General features: G+C 35.8%; 2 protein-coding genes across 3 annotated transcripts in view; one reads left to right on the top strand and one right to left on the bottom strand.

The window, feature by feature from the left end:
* LOC142973978 (phospholipid-transporting ATPase VD) overlaps positions 1 to 15,041 on the top strand; it is a 52,855-nt gene extending 37,814 nt beyond the window's left edge. Inside the window, exons 12-16 of one of the 2 annotated variants that reach the window (XR_012959537.1) lie at positions 2,493 to 2,616; positions 3,816 to 4,078; positions 5,880 to 6,067; positions 11,449 to 11,963; positions 12,047 to 15,041. Coding sequence is in view for 1 of the 2 variants with exons in the window: in XM_076116026.1 (XP_075972141.1) it covers positions 2,493 to 2,616; positions 3,816 to 4,078; positions 5,880 to 6,067; positions 11,449 to 11,577; positions 12,047 to 12,104 (762 nt within the window). In the remaining variant the exon portion in view is untranslated. The remainder of the gene's footprint in view (positions 1 to 2,492; positions 2,617 to 3,815; positions 4,079 to 5,879; positions 6,068 to 11,448; positions 11,964 to 12,046) is intronic. The other variant, XM_076116026.1, reaches the window with a different exon arrangement.
* Positions 15,042 to 16,079: 1,038 nt separating this feature from the next.
* Positions 16,080 to 19,974, bottom strand: cN-IIIB (cytosolic 5'-nucleotidase IIIB). Its single transcript, XM_076116030.1, has 6 exons — positions 19,819 to 19,974; positions 19,472 to 19,682; positions 19,241 to 19,400; positions 18,976 to 19,038; positions 18,611 to 18,740; positions 16,080 to 17,427 (listed from the first exon to the last, which is right to left on the bottom strand). The coding sequence occupies exons 2-6, from the start codon at positions 19,668 to 19,670 to the stop codon at positions 17,095 to 17,097; spliced, it is 885 nt and encodes a 294-aa protein (XP_075972145.1). The 5' UTR covers positions 19,671 to 19,682; positions 19,819 to 19,974; the 3' UTR covers positions 16,080 to 17,094.
* Between the last annotated feature and the right edge of the window lie 995 nt (positions 19,975 to 20,969).

Below are 20,969 nucleotides of genomic sequence, written 5' to 3'. Positions count from 1 at the left end.
TGTCAAATAAAAGTCAATGGCTGTAACGGTCCGTTAGTGAGTTATAAATCATATTACTAAGAAGTTCGTTCTCTATCTTAGCAAAATTGATCAAAATCATTTTATAACCTCATAAAAAGAAAGTAAATTGTAACTAAAAGCTAAGCACGGCACAAAGTTGACAATCGATCGTTCAATAAATATTGTATGCAGTTTTACGGTGCTTTCGATTCCTGTAATCGCTGACGGAGGTATTCATTAATTCATCGCCAGTTGTTTACAATGTCAACAAATGTTATGATGGCGTGTTGTGTACCTATCTACTGCTCAAATGATTGTTTTGTAGTAATTGGACAATTTATTTTATGTACTATCGAACAAACTGAATCATGACCCACCATGTGCTCATTTTCTAAAACACGTATATATACGTGTAGGTCGAAATTGGCTTGAACCTACGTTTCCTTGGTAATGAATTTGTTATCTGTCATTATTGCGACAAATCTTTGTGCGCCAATACAATAATGCTTTGCTACCGTTTTCAACAGGCTACGTGGCGTAGTGGGTTGATGTTACGACTGCGACGCGTCAGGAGAGGGTTCGATACCTGCTCAGGACATGGTTTATTCGGCCTTTATAGGAAATAATGTAACTATAAAAATTAAAATAATATAGGGTAACCAGCATAGTTATTACCCGGTTAAGGAATTGATACACAATTTTGGTCAATAGTATCTTTATTTAGTAAAACATTGACTTAAACTCTATTATAAACGCAACTTTAATATTCTTTCTAAAAGAACATCAATCCTTTGTTTCAATTACTTTATACTAATTCAATATAAAACACTTAAAAACCAGAAATACTAGCGAATACCGTTAATTCAAATGTGTTATCCTTAACAAATATTGCAACAAACTTACTTTTTCTTTTCGAACTACACAGTCTACACACCTATCGCACAAACGTCGGACATGAGTTCTATAAATTAAAAATGTTACCAATATTCTAAAAGTGACATATATCGCAATTAATTTGAACTGTTTACTTTAGAAATAAAAATAAACGTATTATTCCTTAACATTGGCAATCACTGTATGATGGGCAATGACTATAGTGGTTACCCTAATCGTTTCACAGATTTCTAAATGACGTGCTATTTGATATTTGACACAAATAGGTTTTTTCGTAGTGAAAAGAGTTTAAACTATTTACATTCTAGATTCAAATTAAGAGTGATTTATCGAAAACGTATCTACGTACTGTAATAACAAAGGTCAAAGTTGTCTGTAGTCGTAGATACATAATAACACAGTCGTATGCATGTTTAAAATGTTGTAAGTGCAACTTTGACGTTAAAGATGAAATTCTTACTGTTTTGACGGTGTCAAGCGAATTATCGACAAAATGGGTCATGATTCAGTTGGTTCGATAGTACGTTCACTTTTATAAAAACGTGGTTCTTTAGCTAATGTCATGATAAGGTATGCATGAAAATTGTATGTAAAGACCAAAATAATGGAAGTTAACTTCCAATGCTATTAGTCTATAGTCTGCTACTTTGTATTTCTACAATTTATTAATAACGAAAACTACTTTTTAAATTCCTTGAACATCTGTTCCTTGAATGTAGTCTTTTAATAAAATTACACTTTCTGGTATGAGTATAGTAATCGTTACTGAACTAACAGCCCAGCGTGTGTATTATGGTGTTAATCATAATGTCTATAATAATAAGGTAATAAGTATGTGGTTTTAATGTAACTATGTAACCTCCGTGCTCTTTCTTGTACAGTCACCTGAATTGTATGTGCATTTGGTTAACCGTTTATTTCCACAAAAAATGTTCAGACCGTAAAATAATAAAAGTAACGATAAAAAAAATATCGAATTTGTACAAATATTCATTAAAATGTCGTGTTGTGGTCAATATTCCTTAACCTCTTACATATAAATTGATTCATATGTAATTCCTCTGCCTACTGGGAAAAAATATATTTTATTTTTAAGGGGTTTTTGAAAGTATGTAACCAGTAAGGTATCAGTAAAAACATATTTATCAAATAGGGTTTCTGCATTTTTAATACAAACCACATTTAACCAGAAACACATTTTTTAGAAAAACCTCTACCATAGCTTTTTTGGACGGAAAGTTAGTTTGTATTTACAAACTAGCATAGGGACTATATTTCTATGATTTAGATAATCGTTTGAAGTGTGGTTAACGAACATGCATCCATACTAACATACAAACTTTCGCATTTATAAAATATGACTAGCTAAGCTTCTGCCCGCGACCTCGTTCTAAATCTCGGTTAAAGCAATCTATTTGTAAATCTAGTTTTTACCTATCCATATATCAAATTTCATTAGATCCGTTTAGCAGTTTTTTCATTCCAGAGTATAAAACATACATACATCCATCTTCACAAACTTTCGCATTTATATTATAATTAGGAAGGAAGTAAAATAAGTATACATTTTTAGAGGCATTATTTCCTTGTTTTTTCAGACATTCGTGTTCCTAATATTCTGGTTTCAATTATACTGCGGGTTCTCGTCCATGGTGATGATCGACCAGTTACACCTGATGGCGTACAACCTCATGTTCACGGCGCTGCCACCTATCGTCATCGGTGAGTACCATCATATCACTGACCAGTATTCATCCATTGCAGATGATCCAAGTGACTTGAAATAAACTGCAGTGGTTCTTAACTAGTGGTCCGGAAATCAAAATATGGTCGGCGAATGATGTTTAAATTTTCGGGATGATTATTACACTTTATTTTTAATATACTTACATTAGTGGTCCCTGCTAACAAGAATAAAATAAAAGTGGTCCCATACTAAGAAAAAGTTGGGAACCCCTGAGATAAAGGAATACCTCTAGTGAAGGAACATCTTCGCTTGTAGAATAGACATTTGCAGGAATCACAAGTGCGACCGCATTTTTGGCAGATGTTAGAGCCTGTGTGCGATGGAGGGTTTTATGGAGTTTTGAGCCGTTTTTGAGTCAAGTTGACGAACCAAGCGGTGTAGTGAGTAGAAATGACATCAGCTGGTGTACTTTTCCATTTATTACATTGAGTATTCAAGTACATTATTAAAAGCTATCTAGATATGCTGGCGTATGATCGAGTAGTTGATGCTTTCAACTGACAGATAGATTCAAACAAATTGAAAGTGTGAAAGTGATTTATTAAGGAGTAGGTGTTTTAGGCATGCGTTTGGTTAAAAATAGTTCTGTGAAGCCAGAAAATTTAAGAAAATGTGCGATGAAGATGTAGGTACCTATTACTTAATACAGATAATAACATTTTTAATATTACTTAAAAGTTATTTAGACTTTAAAATATATGAAACTGTCTAGAATAATAAATGATTTCCTATTTGATTAGTCACAAGTATTCTAATTAACTAAAATACCCGGTTAGCTAAATTGTCATAAAAATATGCAATAACAATGTAGAAATGACTAATACAAAGTGACTACGACTTTGTTCATAAATGTTTATTAACGAGTATGGCGTTTCATCGATATTATGGAGGTTTTTGTATTAGAAATTTCAATTTATAAGGTAATACTTATCCAATTAATGTGCAATTATACTTTAATCTATTAACCAGCCTAGATAACAGGTAATGCTGGTATATTACATTAACTTATTTCAACAGCATTTTGGTTTTGTATTTCGGCAAAATTCACTACACTACCTTTCGATAGCGTATACGGGCATGCACGTTGACAACAAAACGCACAGTTAAAACAGTCAAAACGTCGATATATTTATGTATGCAAGCAACTTCTCACACTCTTTCTTTGTACCCACAGGCGCATACGACCGAATAGCTCCGGCAGCCTTACTAATAGAACGCCCAGGGCTGTACAGTTCGTCACGGCGCGGGCTCGCGTACCGCACCCACTCGTACTGGCTAGTACTGCTGGAGTCCGTGTACATCAGCGTCGTGATCTTCTTCACGGCGTACTACGCCTACTGGGACACCAGCGTCGACCTGTGGAGCTTCGGCATTTGTTGCATGACGTGCTGTCTCGTCATCATGTTGCTGTATGTCGCCATTGAAACTAGGAGCTGGGTAAGTTCCACTTTTATTCTGTAGTATAAGATGGACTAGTGGATCCGACAGAGTTATGGAAGCTAGTAGTCCTTTGCCAAAAGGCGTATTGAATTCAGACACCTATTATAAAAATCCCACGGAAAGGAAATAAAGGACAAATAGACATTATTATTATCGTGTAGTGTGAACTATGTCATGAATGTATCATGACACATATGCTACAAGACTGAAGACTAAAGTGACTGGATTTGGGTCTAAAGTCAGATGCAATATCGAGACGAAATGTTTGGACTGTTTTAAAGAAAAATGTTTTTTGCATTTCATAAACCTTGACAAATAATTACTGTTACTTAATGATTAAAATATTTTAATGTTAATATCTTCTGCATATAAAATGTTTATTATAAAATGTACAAGGAAGTTGGATGTCTAGCACGTTAATATTATTATATAAGCACGTATTTATTAAATATTTTTATCCCATTACTTTATTTTAAACTAAACTTATATATGAATTCATCAATGGTTTACATGCAGCTTTTTTATTTAAAACTTGTAAGTGGCTGTAACAGGATATTGCATGGAATGAGTTTTCATTATATCTATTTATATTTTGTTGATGTATTCACTGTGACGATTGTTTTAATGCACAGTGTGTTTGGAGGTACGCAAATATAAAAATAATTAGTTTTTTCGTGAGTACCAGTAAGTACGTATCGACATGTTCGTATAATTTCCTTATACTAAATTCGTTTATCAACGTTTCTGGGGAAAAATATAATACTTTTACAAAGTGGATATTATTAAATAAAAATCCCATATTAGGCATTATATCGCGAGTTCGATACTAACGAAGTTATTAGTGTCGTGATGACCTCAATCTTCAGTAGTAAACTAGTAAAATGTGCGTATTTAAAAAATATTCAGGGTGGATATGCAGGTTTAGCCGGCTAACTAAATGTTAATATTACCAGGCAGTGTGGTGTTAATTAAATGAACAGTATAGCTGATAATTAACGAATAAATATGCATTGTAAAAATTAAAGGTTTATAAAAATTCAAGAACTACTGATACATATTATAATTAAAATAATTCAAGATATTTGCTATTCATTTATTATCAGCTATTATTTCACCTATCACCACTTTCAAGGAGGATTACAGAAGACTGTATATTGTTCTATTACTAGCACTTAACGCTTATGCAAATGACATTATCACCTTCATAGCACAAACGCAAATTAGATTGTGTGAAATGTGCCATTACATAGAACGTTTTAGTACTATGAAACATTTTACAAGCACTGAGTATACTGAGACGGATTTCGTTGCTTGATTTGCAGATTTTAAAACTTATTTCGATGTAATATCAAAGAACGATGACGAATGTCGATACGATAATATCGATGTCCTGTCGTCCAAGTGTCAAACATTTGTACAGTTTGACATTTTACGTGTGGGTTACCAACTCGATGATCATCGATTGGTCCACATCGGTATGCGGAATCCGTCTGTGTACAAAAGTGCAGTCTTGAATAACAGTGTTCCGTAGATGCATACGGCAAGAGTGATCTAGATTAGCACATCACTGTTTTATAGCGGAATTAAAAATATTTAAGACACTTACTCAAATTAGGTAGATAAACCGAAGAAAGCGCCCTACTTCATTACCCAATCAGTAACATAACTGATTGGGTAATGAACGGATTTTATTTTGAACAAAATTATGTTTAAAAATAGTACAGCTAACAGAACATTAAATAAATGGATATCGGGTCATAACACGTAATAAAATGATGTCAATGTTGTATACTTGTAGACGGTGATCCACATGCTGGCGCTGACGGGCTCGCTGATCTCGTTCTTCATCCTGACGCTGATGTACCAGTCCATCTGCGTGGTGTGTCTCGGGCTGCCGTCCACCTACCACGTGATGCAGAACGCGCTCGGCGACCCCATCTACTGGCTCGTCGTTATCGTTTCCTCCGTCGCCGCGCTCGCGCCCAGGTACAACCCTACACCTTTCCTTTCCATCTGTCACGTCAATCTTAAGACCTACCCACATTATACTAAAATTATTTGACAATTAATAAAGAGGCTGTGAGTTTCTCACTAGTTATTTCATTCGATGTATTAAGTATATAAACGATTCTTCAACTGTCAAATGTCATTATTTGATTCGGTGAAATTTTAATTCGTGTCGCACCAATTAATAGTAACGATAAGAGCGAGTTAATTGATCGTCAATGAAAAAGCAATTATTTTATCAAATCAAATCAAATCAAATCATTTATTCATTTAGGTCAAGTGCTGACGCTTATGATAGTCAATGATACAGAGAGTGAATTTACCGCCAGTTCGGAAGGTAGGGCCAATGAGAAGAGCTGGCAAGAAACTCCTGGCCACTCTTTTTAATCGCCAAATGATTTTAACAATATTTATGCTGGTATAAAACATTGATGATGTAAGTAGCTGCTACCTACCAACACTACCGAACACACTTTGGTCATAACATAAATTAAATCAATATATTAAGGTGCTAATCAACAAGATATAAATAGTATTGGAAGCATGATGGGAGCATCTACCCACATAATAATATAAATGAAATCATAAGAGGCATTTCAAGAGCATACTGTGGTAAAGGAAGTAGAGTTAGTGAAACGTAGTTGCTTAAAAAAGAAATTATGGCAGTCACCACACCCAGGACGACCAGTCACCCCAAGCAGCACCCGTTCACGAGTATGACGCGTGGACCAGCCATCACCCCCTTCGCACATATTAGAGGGAAGGGGGTGACCCGGCACACGACGCCGCCGCAAGCAATGACATTTTAGTGAGCATGACGAACCTTGGCATGGGAGCCCACCATTTCAATGAAAAAAAAGAAAAATGAATACCACTGAGACTCGTGCAATACCTCTCTGTTACAGAGTTGAAATGACTGATTAATGTTTATACAATGCAAAGATGTATATATAAATATATAGATATTTAATCTCGATTTCTGTAGAACGCGTAACTAACTAATCCCATGTTTTCTTATCCATTAAGTAATCGTCAACCTTATAATAACCCCTTTTAATAAGATGATCTTTAACAACTACTTTGAATTTTTGTTGGGGAAGATCCATAACACTGCTAGGGAGTTTGTTATACAACCGAACACCAAGACCTGCAAATGAGTTGTGTACTTTTTGCAATCTATTGCAGGGACCTACTAATTTGTGCTTATTTCTGGTATTAATGTTATGAATGTCACTATTCTTAGCAAACGAATTTATGTTTTGTTTGATGAACATCAAATTCGCAAAAATATACTGTGATGCCACCGTCAGTATGCCTATTTTCCCAAATACATCCCGCAGAGAGTCCCGCGCTCCTAAGCCGTAAATAGCGCGAATTGCTCTTTTTTGAATTACGAAAATTGTGTCTATATCAGCAGCTCTGCCCCAAAGTAGAATACCGTAGGACAAAACGCTGTGAAAATAACCAAAGTAAACCAGTCTTGCCGCATCTACACCAGCAAACTGTCTTACTTTTCTTATCGCATAGGCTGCGGAGCTGAGCCTGCCCGCGAGCTTTGTTATTTGGGTGCCCCATTGAAGCTTATTATCTAAATCTATACCTAGGAAGGTTGCGGAATTGACCATTTCTAATACCTCACCATTTAGAACTACGTTCGTACCTAGATTCCTAGCGTTGGGCATGGTAAATCTAATGCATTTGGTTTTCCTTGAATTTAACAACAAATTGTTGGCTGTAAACCAATTGAGAACCTGTGTAAGAGCACCATTTACATCGTCAAAATCAGTTTTCTTACGATCTACTTTAAATATAAGCGACGTATCATCAGCAAATAGTACGATATCACACAGATCCTGTACCTGATGTGGCAAATCATTAATATAAACCAGAAAAAGGAACGGACCAAGGATAGAGCCCTGTGGTACCCCGAGACTAACCGCAGATCCAGTGGATCTTGACCCATTTATGTCTGTATAATGCACTCTCTCAGACAAGTAGGATGCAAGTAAGTCAAGTGCAACATCCCCAATTCCATAGTACTTAAGTTTATATAAAAGAGTATTGTGGTCAACACAATCAAACGCTTTGGAGAGATCGCAAAATACCCCAATAGCATCCTGCGACATCCCCCAAGCATCGAAAATATGCCTAATAAGTGTGACCCCTGCATCGATGGTAGATCGACCCTTTGTAAAGCCAAACTGTTTGCTGTGGAGTAAATTATACAAACTGAAATGGCTTTCTAGTTGCTCTAATATAGCCCTTTCAAATATTTTGCTAATAGCAGGCAAGATGGATATTGGCCTAAAGTTACTGGGCTCAGTTTTACATCCGTTTTTAAACAGGGGAATTATCTTACTGTGCTTCATTAAATTAGGAAACACACCTACAACTACACATCGATTAAAAGTTGCAGCTAAATGAGGTGCTATTTCAGCGATAATACTCTCAAGTAACTTGACAGAAATACCCCACAAGTCCGCAGTATTTTTGGAATTAAGCGACTTGAATACTCTGATTACGTCAGAGGGGTTTATATACTTAAAATAAAATGAGACATTGCACTGACTCACATTGCTCCTAAGTAATGATTCTGCTTTAGCGGTAGAGGAATTTAAGGAACTAGTCGTAATGACTGGTATGTCAGAAAAATAATTATTAAATGTTTGAGCTACGCCTAGGCTATCTGTAATAACCCGATTGTTAACATTTAACTCGAAGTTGTGATTGGGTGGTGTTGATCGTCCTGTTTCATTATTAATAATATTCCAAGTTGTTCTTATTTTGTTGTTGGAATTTTTAATCTTGTTGCTTAAATACAAAGACTTAGCAGCAGCACAAGATTTTTTAAAAATTTTTGAATAATTCCTAACATATTCAAGAAAACCTGGATTGAAATTGTATTGTTTCATGGCATACAGCTCATACATCCTAGCTCTACTTTTGTAAATTCCTACAGTCGCCCAATCGCAAAATTTCAGTTTTGTATTTTCCTTAGCGATCGTTTTTTCTTTAAAAATCGTATTAAACTGAGATTCAATAACGCTAAACAAAGATTTATAAAGATCGTCTGGGTCATTCTGAGTAATATCAATGTTGGAAATCTTGGCGGCTACCTCATGATTAAACAATGTCAAGCGGTTGTGTGTAATAGGTCTAAAAGTTATCGTGTTAGATTTGATAACATTAGATTTGATAACATTCTTCCTAGAGAAGACTGCGTTCAGCCCACAGTGGTCTGACGTTAAATCGTTAACTATGACCCTGTCTAGACATACGCAGTTGCTAAACATATTGTCCAAGCATGTGGCCGAATGTTCGGTAATTCTAGTTGGATTATTAAAAAGATGTTTTAGATTAAATGATTTGAAAAGAGTAATCAGTCTGGTGGTAGTGATGGACTGCTCCAATATGTTAACATTAAAATCACCACAGACAACCACATACTTGTTACTAACACTTAAACGCTTTAATATATCTTCAACTATAGTTTCAAACAAACTGAAGTCACTCATTGGTGGACGGTATATGCATACTATAACATGCTGCTCGAGTTCTACACAAGATACTTCGGCAGTGCGTTCTACTGACAAGCTAACTATATCCTTACGTTCTTTGCATTTTATGTCGTTGCTAACTAAGATCATTGACCCTCCATGTATTGCCTTCTTCCTACTGAATGCACTTGTCATAGAATAATATTGATTATTAAATATCAATTGGTGCGACAACAACCAATGTTCGGTGACACAAAATACGTGTGTGTCATGTTTTTTCAAAAATAATTCTATCTCTAATTCTTTGCCGGATAAACCTTGTATATTTTGGTGTACTACGTTCAGAAAACCTGCCTGTTTATCCGTTGTCTTGCTTAAGCGTTTAAATTATTGTTGTGCTTTGTTACATTATGCGTAACAGTGTCCTTACAAACTAAATTATCAATAATATTAATCACAGTATTGTTAGTAAAGCGACTAGACAATACTGTTTCGTCCTTAAACCTAGGTTGTGTTATATTGCCTATAACTAAGTTAATATTATATGCTAACAAACTAGCAATTATATGTCGATTTTTACAAGAAAGAAACATTCTTTCTTTAGTTAAATAAAAATTACTAATAAATTTATTAGTATCAAAAAACAATAGTCTATCACTATGATGACTTGTTATCAAATGTAAGATAGCATTCAACTTGTGAATTTGTCGGTTCTCATTCTCAGATAGTGAGTCAGAGTAGGGGAATGCACATATTATTATTTTTCCTGAATTAATTTCTAATAAGCTACTAATACTATGTATAATGTCCGCCTTTCTTAAACCTAAACTATTACCAATCATAAGAATGATTGGAGTGTCTACATCTAAATTCATTGTTTGGATTTTTTCCACTATTCTGCCTAACTTAAGGTTTTGGTAGCAGTGGTTGGTCACTTTATAGTTAATATTGTTATTTAAAAGTGATCCAAAACCAATACCTATCCTATCTGAGAACATTAATGCTCTGCTTGACTTAAAACTATTCTGGTTTGGCCTAAAACTCAACTTATGTTTTAGTGTTGCACCACTAGTCATATGTTGGGACTGCTTAGTACAGGGCTGTGACTCTAAATCACTAGTAAGTGAAGTGGCCTGAGAACATTGTGAACAGCGAGAACTATTATACAATGACAAGACACGTTCTAAGTTTTCCTTGCCAACCTTTGCAATCTCATCATATTTGAGTATATAGTCTCTAGTCTCCTGTTCATAGTCTAGTGTCATTTGAGATAACCTATCCTGTAAAGTGGTGATTGATGTCTTCAAGTCCTGAGTGTGTTTTTCATACAACACTTTACTTGAAATAAGTTGTTCGCTACAGGTGTCTAACTCTAATAATAAATCCCTACGTTCATTTGTCAATTCATTGTTATTATTGATCAATGATTTGATTTTATTGTTGTACCTATTGAGATTAAATTTAATTTTCTTAATCAACCTACAGACTTTTGAATATTTCTTTAGTTTATTATGGCTCCTAATCTTTAAAAGAAGATTTTTTGAGCGTTTTACACCTATCAATGACTGATGACCAGTACCTATAAGCTCTGAGTAAAGATTATGAGTGGAACTACTCATAAACCTGACTGTCGAGCAAGTGGGTGGAGGCGATCGTAATTTAATGTTCCTGTCAATAACTACTTCTACAATTATTGTTAAAGTTAATCGGTGGAGATGATAAAATCCGACGGACGGTAATAAAAACGAAAGCATTCCTAACCGGCACGTCGAAAGTGAGTTACGATGCGAGGACCTCAATAACTCAATACCTATTATGATTTTGATTTATGATTGAAAGTAACGGCTATGATGTTCCCCGCAGGCTGGCGTACCACGGCATCCGCAACACAGTACGGCCGGGCACGCTGGGGCGCGCCGTGGCGGCGCGGCGCCGCGCGCGCCCCTACGCCGCGCACTACCGCTCCGCGCCGCCGCACGCCACGCTGTACCGGTACGTGTGTGTATATATATATATATAGGTAACACAGTACGGCCGGGCACGCTGGGGCGCGCCGTGGCGGCGCGGCGCCGCGCGCGCCCCTACGCCGCGCACTACCGCTCCGCGCCGCCGCACGCCACGCTGTACCGGTACGTGTGTGTATATATATATATATAGGTAACACAGTACGGCCGGGCACGCTGGGGCGCGCCCCTACGCCGCGCACTACCGCTCCGCGCCGCCGCACGCCACGCTGTACCGGTACGTGTGTGTATATATATATATATAGGTAACACAGTACGGCCGGGCACGCTGGGGCGCGCCGTGGCGGCGCGGCGCCGCGCGCGCCCCTACGCCGCGCACTACCGCTCCGCGCCGCCGCACGCCACGCTGTACCGGTACGTGCCGCCACTGTCAGTGTCGCTCCCTACACACGCGTGTCGAGTCGACCGCGAGCGCTAACGAGCCCCTCGTGTTGCAGGTCGACGGACGAGGACGGGCTGCAGAAGCCGCAGGCGGAGGTGGCGGCCATCACGTGACGGCTGGCGGCGCGGCGGGGCCCCCTAGCGTTACCTCTGCGTTACGTCAACCTAGGCTGTGATCTGTCTTAGACCTATTGTTATATACCTAGACTAATATATTGCGCTTTTGTACGCCGAGCGGGACCAACGCGACGACTCTCACCGTGACGAACTGTCGACGCTTAGCGCGCTCACCGGCTCGCGGAGCTCGCGACTCGAGCGGTAGGCGTTTCGTGTTCTTTACTCACTTAGCGGGTGTGTTCTCGTGAGCTGAGTCCTCGTTTAAATCTTCATTTCTTTGTAAATATTCTATCGCAAGTGTTCAGAACGAAAATGTTATATCTTACCATATCATCGAACTCGCTTCCGATGTTGTTAGTTACCATATTATTATTATTATGTATTATGTAAATTGATTTGTGTAGTTTATTAGTACATAGTACTTAGGAGTCGCCGCGCCTCTCACGCGGAGTGAAAGATCTGCCAATGTTATTGATGTCGTGTACCTATAGTTTAATTTTAATCAGTATTTTGCGTGTCAATGTGACTTGAACATGGATTTAGAACTGGAGAAGCACGTTTTAATACTTAAGTTTACGCATAACGATCGTAGTTTTAAATATTTTGAAAATGATAAAAACTTCGGCTACTTTTTACGATTCCTACAATAGTGCTAATATCATGTCTCTTAATCGATCATCGACACAGCCTCTGTTCTGGTGGCGTGTTCAAACTATTCTAAATCCATGACAATAATTATAAACATCACGATTCGTCAGCTCATGTATTATAACGTAAACGTCTAAACTTAATCGTGTACCTTATGTTAACCGCTTAAAGCCGTCGTTTATGCCGCTTCATTTAAAACACTGTGTTCTGTAGGGAAATCGTTGTATTTTGTCTAACAAAATGTTTAAGTGTTAGAAACGGATCGTTGTTTAAAAAGGTAGGACGTTTACTAACCCGTTTGCCGGTATTTAATTAGCTGTTGTCAAAGTATTCATCGTTACTCAATACTGTGTTAAAATAGGCGTTCAATCGTTAAGGGTGTGATTGTGTTCGATATATTGATTCATCGTGTATTTAGAATGGCTCGGCCAGCAAGGTCTGTGATGTGTCACCATGCGTCGACTGTCTAAAGCCCTACAAACTAATGACTCGTGAGTATAGCATAAGTACGTTGTTGTATGACCAGAGGGTGACGGGCAGATCCGTGCAAAGTATACAGCAGCGGACTTGTATGGTCGAGTTATATAATATAAAGTATGATGTCGTGGCAACGTACGTTAACGTGATTGTTGAAAATCTTATATTGTAGGTGTTTACTAGTGTGTGATAACGGTTGACTTCCTTCTCAATAAACGTCGATATTTATTCATAGAGAATTGCTGCCTTGCCTGAGACTGCACCCGATATTGGGGCACACCTTATAGTAGTCGCGGGAAACACATTCGACAGACTCTCACGTTCAACTATCGAGTTCGAATATCTAGTCATCTTAAAGTAACTAGAAAGACTGGAGCGAAAGAGCTTTTAGCAAATTGGTAAATACGTCTCAGTATTAAGTAATGTGCTCCACTACGGCACGCTTTGTTCGCGTTTCTCGTGTCAATTTATTTATTCATAATACATTCCATACAAGTACAAACAAATATTTGTTGAGGTTCGTGTAACAGCTGAGCACACGCTCTTTTTGGGAGGGTGTACAGTACAAAGTGACGATACCTCATACGCAATATTATTTTATCGTTACGCTTAAAGATTTTTGAACAATATCTTGCATTTTTTTGCCTTAGTTGTTTTACTGATATATAATTTAATGTCCAGAAATGGAATGCAGTTTAAACTGCAGTTTTGCTTCATGCGGAGTAAACGGAAGCTCCTCATAGAGGTTGTTAAGTGAAGTAATGTCAATTGTTGTCCAATTAGCGTGTTTACAACAAGTGCCTTGAGCGTGGTCGTCGAGCGTGTTCCTCGCCGCACTCTGTCTACGTGAATAGATGATTCCTAAAAGATTTAACTATTTTTACTATCGTTTCTAGTTTTGTACATAGAAACAAAATATATATTTCTATATGAATGAGATGATTGTTACGTGTACAGTAGGATATTTTTATATGAAACAAATCTTTGTGTAAATAACTTGTATGTTCTAAGACTGTTGTTTATTTTAGAGCTTTTAATTTGTTCAGTTAAATTAAACTACGTAATAGGGTATTGTGATGAACACATGTATTTTCCAGTCATTTTGTTATCATGCTGACGATGTTCGAATAGTTTGTGTTTCATGTTGTATCTTGCCATGTGACAGCCGATGTTTCTGTAGTATTCTGTGCGACGAGTGTAACAACCCGTAGATCGCTACATAGCTCGTTCCTTCAATGATTCTAATTCGTGTGGGTCTATGCAACTAGCGCGCTATCGCCATTTAAATTATTATTGTACTTACTCGTAATTAACCTGTTTCTTGTTTATTGGCGGTATTTATTCATTAGAATTAAAATTGGACTAGTCTTTTCAACGAAATGTAGATTTTGTTAAAATTATAATGCCCACTTCGGAATTATCAAGTAACGTTATCCATATTAATACAGTGAGATGCTGGCTCTTAGCAGTAAAGGGAATGTGTGTGAAGACTATAAATATTATTATATGGATCAACTTTACTCGACGGTCTGAAACAGGCCCTTAGTGTTATGAAAATGATTCTTCCATGAAACTATTTACGGGGTAATCAGCCTGTGTAATCGTTGTAAACTATTTTTCTGTTGCTTTTTCCACTTTATATAAATTATGAAGATTCATACTTATACTAATATTATGCATTTATGTTTTGTGATATTGTCAAAACAAAAAACTCTTATAGTCGCTATTTAAAAGTAAGCACGGCAATGACTAGAAAATACATCATATAGATGTGTTGTTTTATAATAATAACAAATTATTTAATTTCATTACAAATTTTGTTTTATTTGTTTCCTCATTTTGTCTTTTAAGGTTATCAACATTCCATACATTTACACTCAGTTGTGCGGTGAATACGTTTACATTGTTACTACAAGCGCCATGTGCTTAACGATAATAGTATGTATACATACATAATACAATCACATTCCTGTCTTTTGCAGACATCGACATTGCACTAATGATTTACTGAATAATATTAACATCAAATGCAGACATGCTAAAGCTGCTCCTTTTCAGCCTAGCCATTTCGAAACTGAACAAAAATGTTACAAAATTGACTAGTATTCTACCCTTTACGATACAGCCACAATGAAAACATCAATCCCAACATGGTTATACATTGGACAATAGAGATATTATCGTTTACCTACTTCAATTAAAGCATACTACAATAAAAATAGTTTTTCAAAAACATCAAAAATACGGAAGGCTTTCACGTTAAAATCTACAGCAGTGGTTCGTGACGCCACTAACGCTGTGTCACATAAATCAAATTACTGAAAACCGGAGGTTTTAAATTTTTTTTCTGAAGTTTAGGCTTACTTTTCCCCTATGCTAATGACGGTCGTATATTACACAGCAACATCTGCAACGTGCAGTGTTCCTACGTTCGACCGATGACAGCGTAGGTAGAAATCAAGCCTTAATGTGTTATATAATTTCGCAGATTTAATTATAATCACTATCTCTATTGTAACATGGCCTGTTAGTATATCTCATAGCACTGACGACTAGGATTCACCTTATACATTGATATGGCTTTTGAAGTAGAAGTCATGATGTTAACCTATCAAGAATAGTATATAGGTCTGCTTATAAAAACAATGGAAGAGATGGGACGTTGGAAATAAAAAAATAATATAAATCTAAGTGTAACGCGCAATTTGTTATAACAAAGAAAATGAAGTTATTTTTAGTATTAACTAGTTAGTACTCATATGTACGTTCAGCTGCAGCTGCAGCAAAACAAAAAGAAAGTACCCGAATTACGAACAACAATCATAAAAGTGAAAAAAAAAACAAAACTTGAAAAATAAACTCTGTAATAGGAAAATAATATCTTTGTTGTATTAAGACTCTCAGATTACATAAGTGTATTCCGAGTATGTTGGTAAGTTATTAAATTATAAATCATAATAAAAAAAAACTATTAACAAACCTACTATGTAGATCTGTATCGCTTTTCAGAATAGCCAATAAAATAGTAGCAGAGTTTAACTCCAGTTAATTAGAAGTACAGTATATTTATACTACATATGATGGTTGGTATACATATGTATGTAATATTTTGCTACAGGTCTACGTCACAAGCTTCGCCGCAAGTATCGAAACGACATAAATATCTCAGTGGTACAAAATATCTTCAGTAATATAATCATGACAAAATATTGCGTAACAACCTTAGAACGGTTTGAATATTTACAGCCAGACCCATTAATATCACATATTGAAACAGTTTTATACAATTTCTAAAATCAACCGTATATTGATTGATGTTTTGATCTATTGACACAAAAATAACATTATTATTATATTATCGATATCGGAAGCGACCTGCAGCTACATTTATATGTGTTTACTACTAAGCTGCCGTGATAGTTTGATTGTAGCTTGTTGATAAACATTGATTTTATATAACTCAATGTTTATTTTAAACCGTATGCTTATCGCCAAAAGTACGAATGTTGCTTCTTTCAACTAGGTAGGTACTTTATTTTAGTAGCTATATTATTGACTTCACTATGTTAAAAGGAACATTTAAAAGTGGAGTCCAAAATATTATCTTCCATTACTCATTACAATATGTTAACAATCAAAACACTGTTTAAAACACAGTTACAAAAGAAGGCACTTAAGTAGTTCTCAGAAAGGAAGTATCTCAAAAAACCTAATAAGTACCATTAGGTAAAAGTTGTAGGTACTTCAGATATGCTCATTGGATCGGGTCTGGCTGACGGTACATTGAATTATTGCACTATAGTAATCATTATCTAACAAAATTGTCAATAACAATAAATTAAACAATTTCATGTAAGTAAAATCACAGTATCAGTTGTAATATAGCGTTGACTATGTCGATGCTAGGTTCGTTCACGACTACGATGTCGAATTTGTTAAGATAGTTGTTGAGGTTACTCTCGTGGTGTCCGAGGAAGCCAACCTTGATGATGGCGCTGCAGTGCTCCATGCCCTCGGCCATGCCGGCGTCGCCGATGTTGTCGCCCATGAGGATGACGTTGCAGCGCTGCTGCACCATGTCGTAGTACTCGGTCTTCTTGATAGCTGTCTCATTCTTGTTGTATGTATGGATCACTTCACCCTTGATACCGACTATGCGATCGTCCTCATCGAAAGCCAGGAAGTTTGACACCACCTATAAAAATTTAAACACTTATTTTACTATCACGCCTGCACAACGAATACGCTTTTTGTCGGGTCGTTGGGTCAGCTTGATATAATAGAAGAAGGCATTGCCGGCCCTGTAAATCGAACCGACGACAGAGGGAGTTTATGACACTTTATAATACTTGACATTCAAAATGTTTACTTCAGTATGTAAGTATGCTAATGTGTCGAAGAACATTAAACCATATAATTTATGAATGAAAAAAAATGCTGGAAATGTAAATGTATGGCTATTTTTATTCGTCAATAATATAAATAATTCATCTGAATTCTGATTATCTACTAGACGCTACCAGATCGACTAGATTTTTTCGACTCGTGTATTCGCACGTGCGTTTTTTCTTAAAAGGAAGTTTTAAATGTTGTAGTACAATGTAAACTTGTGTAGTTATGGTTATGGCCTCAGGTTACAAATGTACTTTGGACATAAGTACAGGTAAAACAATTGAAAGTTGATGCCAATAACTGCCGACTTATGAAGAATTAAGTAATGACACACTACAAACAAAAGCAAAATAACAAATATAAATTGCAATAATTATAGTTGTTGCCTTCATTTCTGATGTAACTGATTCGAATAATTATAAGGCCTACGATTTTTAACACACTTAATTTTTGTATTTCATTACTTCAGGTATGTCTGTAACACAATGTTAGAAAATGTAATTTAATTTTACGCAATAGCTTAGCAACAACCAATGAAAAAAATTAAATGATGCAAGGTTTCTCAGCATGAAAGCTTAAAACTATTGCACTAAAGTGATGAAATATTTTGACTAACAACAAGGCTGTCTGATGTAGATTGTAGAATGTTATCACTTAAGCAGGAAACTAGAATTAGGTATGTATTATTCTTTAGACAATTACTTAGAAATCTAATTATAGATCGTTTTAAAGATTACAATTAGAAGAATACTTAAAGTTGGTTGTGAAAGTTTGTTATATTATAATGATAACACTGATTACTTAATGGATGTTATCAAATTTTTAGCTAGGTTCTTTCGTGCACATCTTTTAGCAACCAAATTTAATATTATGTTTACATTTCATGGAAGTGAGTAGTTTTGACAAAAAAAATTGCCACAATTTCTACATATTTATTATGTTTAAAAACTCAAAATCAAACACAAAAATGAATAGACTAGAAATACCTTGACATGAGGAAGTAAAAAGTTTGCCGCAGTGAGAGCAGCCGTCACTGATTCTCCGAGCCCTGCAGAGAACACCAACACTGGCACTTGTCGCACTCTACTCCACTCTATCATTTCTGCCACACCTTTCCTGCATAACAAATATAACAGATTAATAAACCTATTTTTTGTGTTTTAAACAAAACTATTTTGATTACTGGTCAAACCAAGGTCCTCCACAAATAGAAATCCCTTTGTGGATTCTGTTATTTTGATGATTCACTTAATGAGTAACAAATGATTTTTTTATGATGGTCATAGTGATGTGATTGGACTGTCATGTGACGTAACAGAAAATAGTACATTTGAAATTAAGACACACACACCTGAAACATTCTATCATTTTTCTGGCCGATTCCATCAACTCATCTCTAGGAAGTTTCACACCCCTGTAAAAAAAAATCGACTTTAGATTATAAGTATAGCTAGTGCAGCTACACATAAATAATTACACATACCAAGTCTGTTGTACACAATGTACATTAATTATTAGATTCTATATATTAGTCTCATTAACATAGCATCAGAAAACTTGTTTAAAATAAAAATATATTTTTTAATGATGATGACACAACTTATAGAGTGACTTACTTGAGTAATGCATGAGCTGCTGTGTACCAGTCAATCATATGTTTGATCTTCTCCTCCGTGCTCATCACTGGATCTGCCTCAATAGGCTTGTAAATAGCTGACAGCCTGTTGTCCTCATCTTTGTAGTGCTGCGGTATCGATGGACACTCACGGAACATACCTGTCATTCAAAATTATGTCATGATAATATAAAGATATTAGACATGAGGAAAATAATGTAACAATACTTACCAAAACTAGTCAGCACAGTCTTCCCATTGTCCATTTTATGTCTTGTTAGAGTGTGATCAAAGTCCGTTACTATCTGCAACTTACTATGTCCATCTTGAATCATTTTATTCACTTTTTGTAACAGTTCCTCTTCATTCCTCAGGTGAACATTGTCTTTTTGAAATGCAGGTATACTGCCGAAATTCGCTAGTAATTTCATGGCTGTAAATATCTAGAAGACAAACAAAATATACATTTTTAAATCCTGTTACACAAATATTTGCATAATTTCATAAATTTGTCTATAATCCTTCATACATAAAAAAATATCATAAGATCTAATAAAAGTATTCATAATAACTCGATACCTGAAGATAATATAATAAAGAAGTTGAAGAGTCAGATAATTGACACTCGAGATAATTTTTGAATAATATTTCACACAGCAATATTTTGTAACGTTTAAAAGAATAAAAATAGGAAAATACACAACCCACGATCGACCTTGATGGCTTAGAAAGAAAACTGTCAACTAGACAGAACAGTCTAATGTAATGTCATTTGTGCAACAGTCAGCTGTTTTTAATGTTTTTTTTATATATTGAAACTCAGTTATTTTGGTTCGAATTTTTCAATTTAAAGAATAATTAAATAGGCATAATAATTTAAAGAATCTATTGAGAAAATTATAAAATAAAAATATAGTTTCTCACATTTAAAACTATAGAAATCTGTATTTATTCACAAATTGAAATTGTATATCTAAATCTAAGCTGTGAAGCCCAAGAAAATGAAACCGAAATCAACTTTGACTGTCGTCTTTTTCTATTAAGCAACACTCACTGACTGGACTCTTTGTCTGGAAGAATAAGATGATTATAAGATAATTTTGAGAAACAGGACTTTCACAAAAGTTATAGATGGACAAGTAAAAGCAGGCTCAAAGCAACAATGAATATTCTCACAACATATGAATTCCGCGTGGGAATCGAACCCACGACAGTCTTCTCCATCGGAACCATTATTTTTATTGTAACTATTTTCGGATAGATAATATAATTATATTTTGGCAGGCTGAGATTATTCTATAGGTACTTGATGGAAGACGAGACAGGTAGGTACTTTTCATAAAAGAGGTCCCGCAGACCACTAACTTCACTGACCAGTCACCTCAGACAGGACCTTGAAAGGATTTACTCAATGAAGTGCACAAAAACCAATTGTAACTAATTGTAAGGAACCAACATAACTATCAGGCCATCTGTCTATCTATTTAATAAGCTGATTTCCACCAACCGTTAAGTGTAGGCCTCCCCCTCCGTACGCCGCTTGGTACGGTCCTAACGGCTAAACTAGGGCTGCGATGAATGGGACAAGCGCATCCCGTCCATCACAGACCTAGTTTAGTCTTCCTATTCATCAGTCCGTAGTACGTAGTAGTAGTAGAAGTAAGACTCTCCGGATTATTATAATTTTTGTTATATTTTATCAGAGAAGTAAATAAATTAAGACATTTGTT

This window comes from Anticarsia gemmatalis, chromosome 7 (assembly GCF_050436995.1).
Source record: "Anticarsia gemmatalis isolate Benzon Research Colony breed Stoneville strain chromosome 7, ilAntGemm2 primary, whole genome shotgun sequence".
Lineage (NCBI taxonomy): Eukaryota > Metazoa > Arthropoda > Insecta > Lepidoptera > Erebidae > Anticarsia > Anticarsia gemmatalis.
The sequence above is the reverse complement of the archived record's forward strand: the minus strand, read 5'-3'. Positions and strand labels throughout refer to the sequence as shown.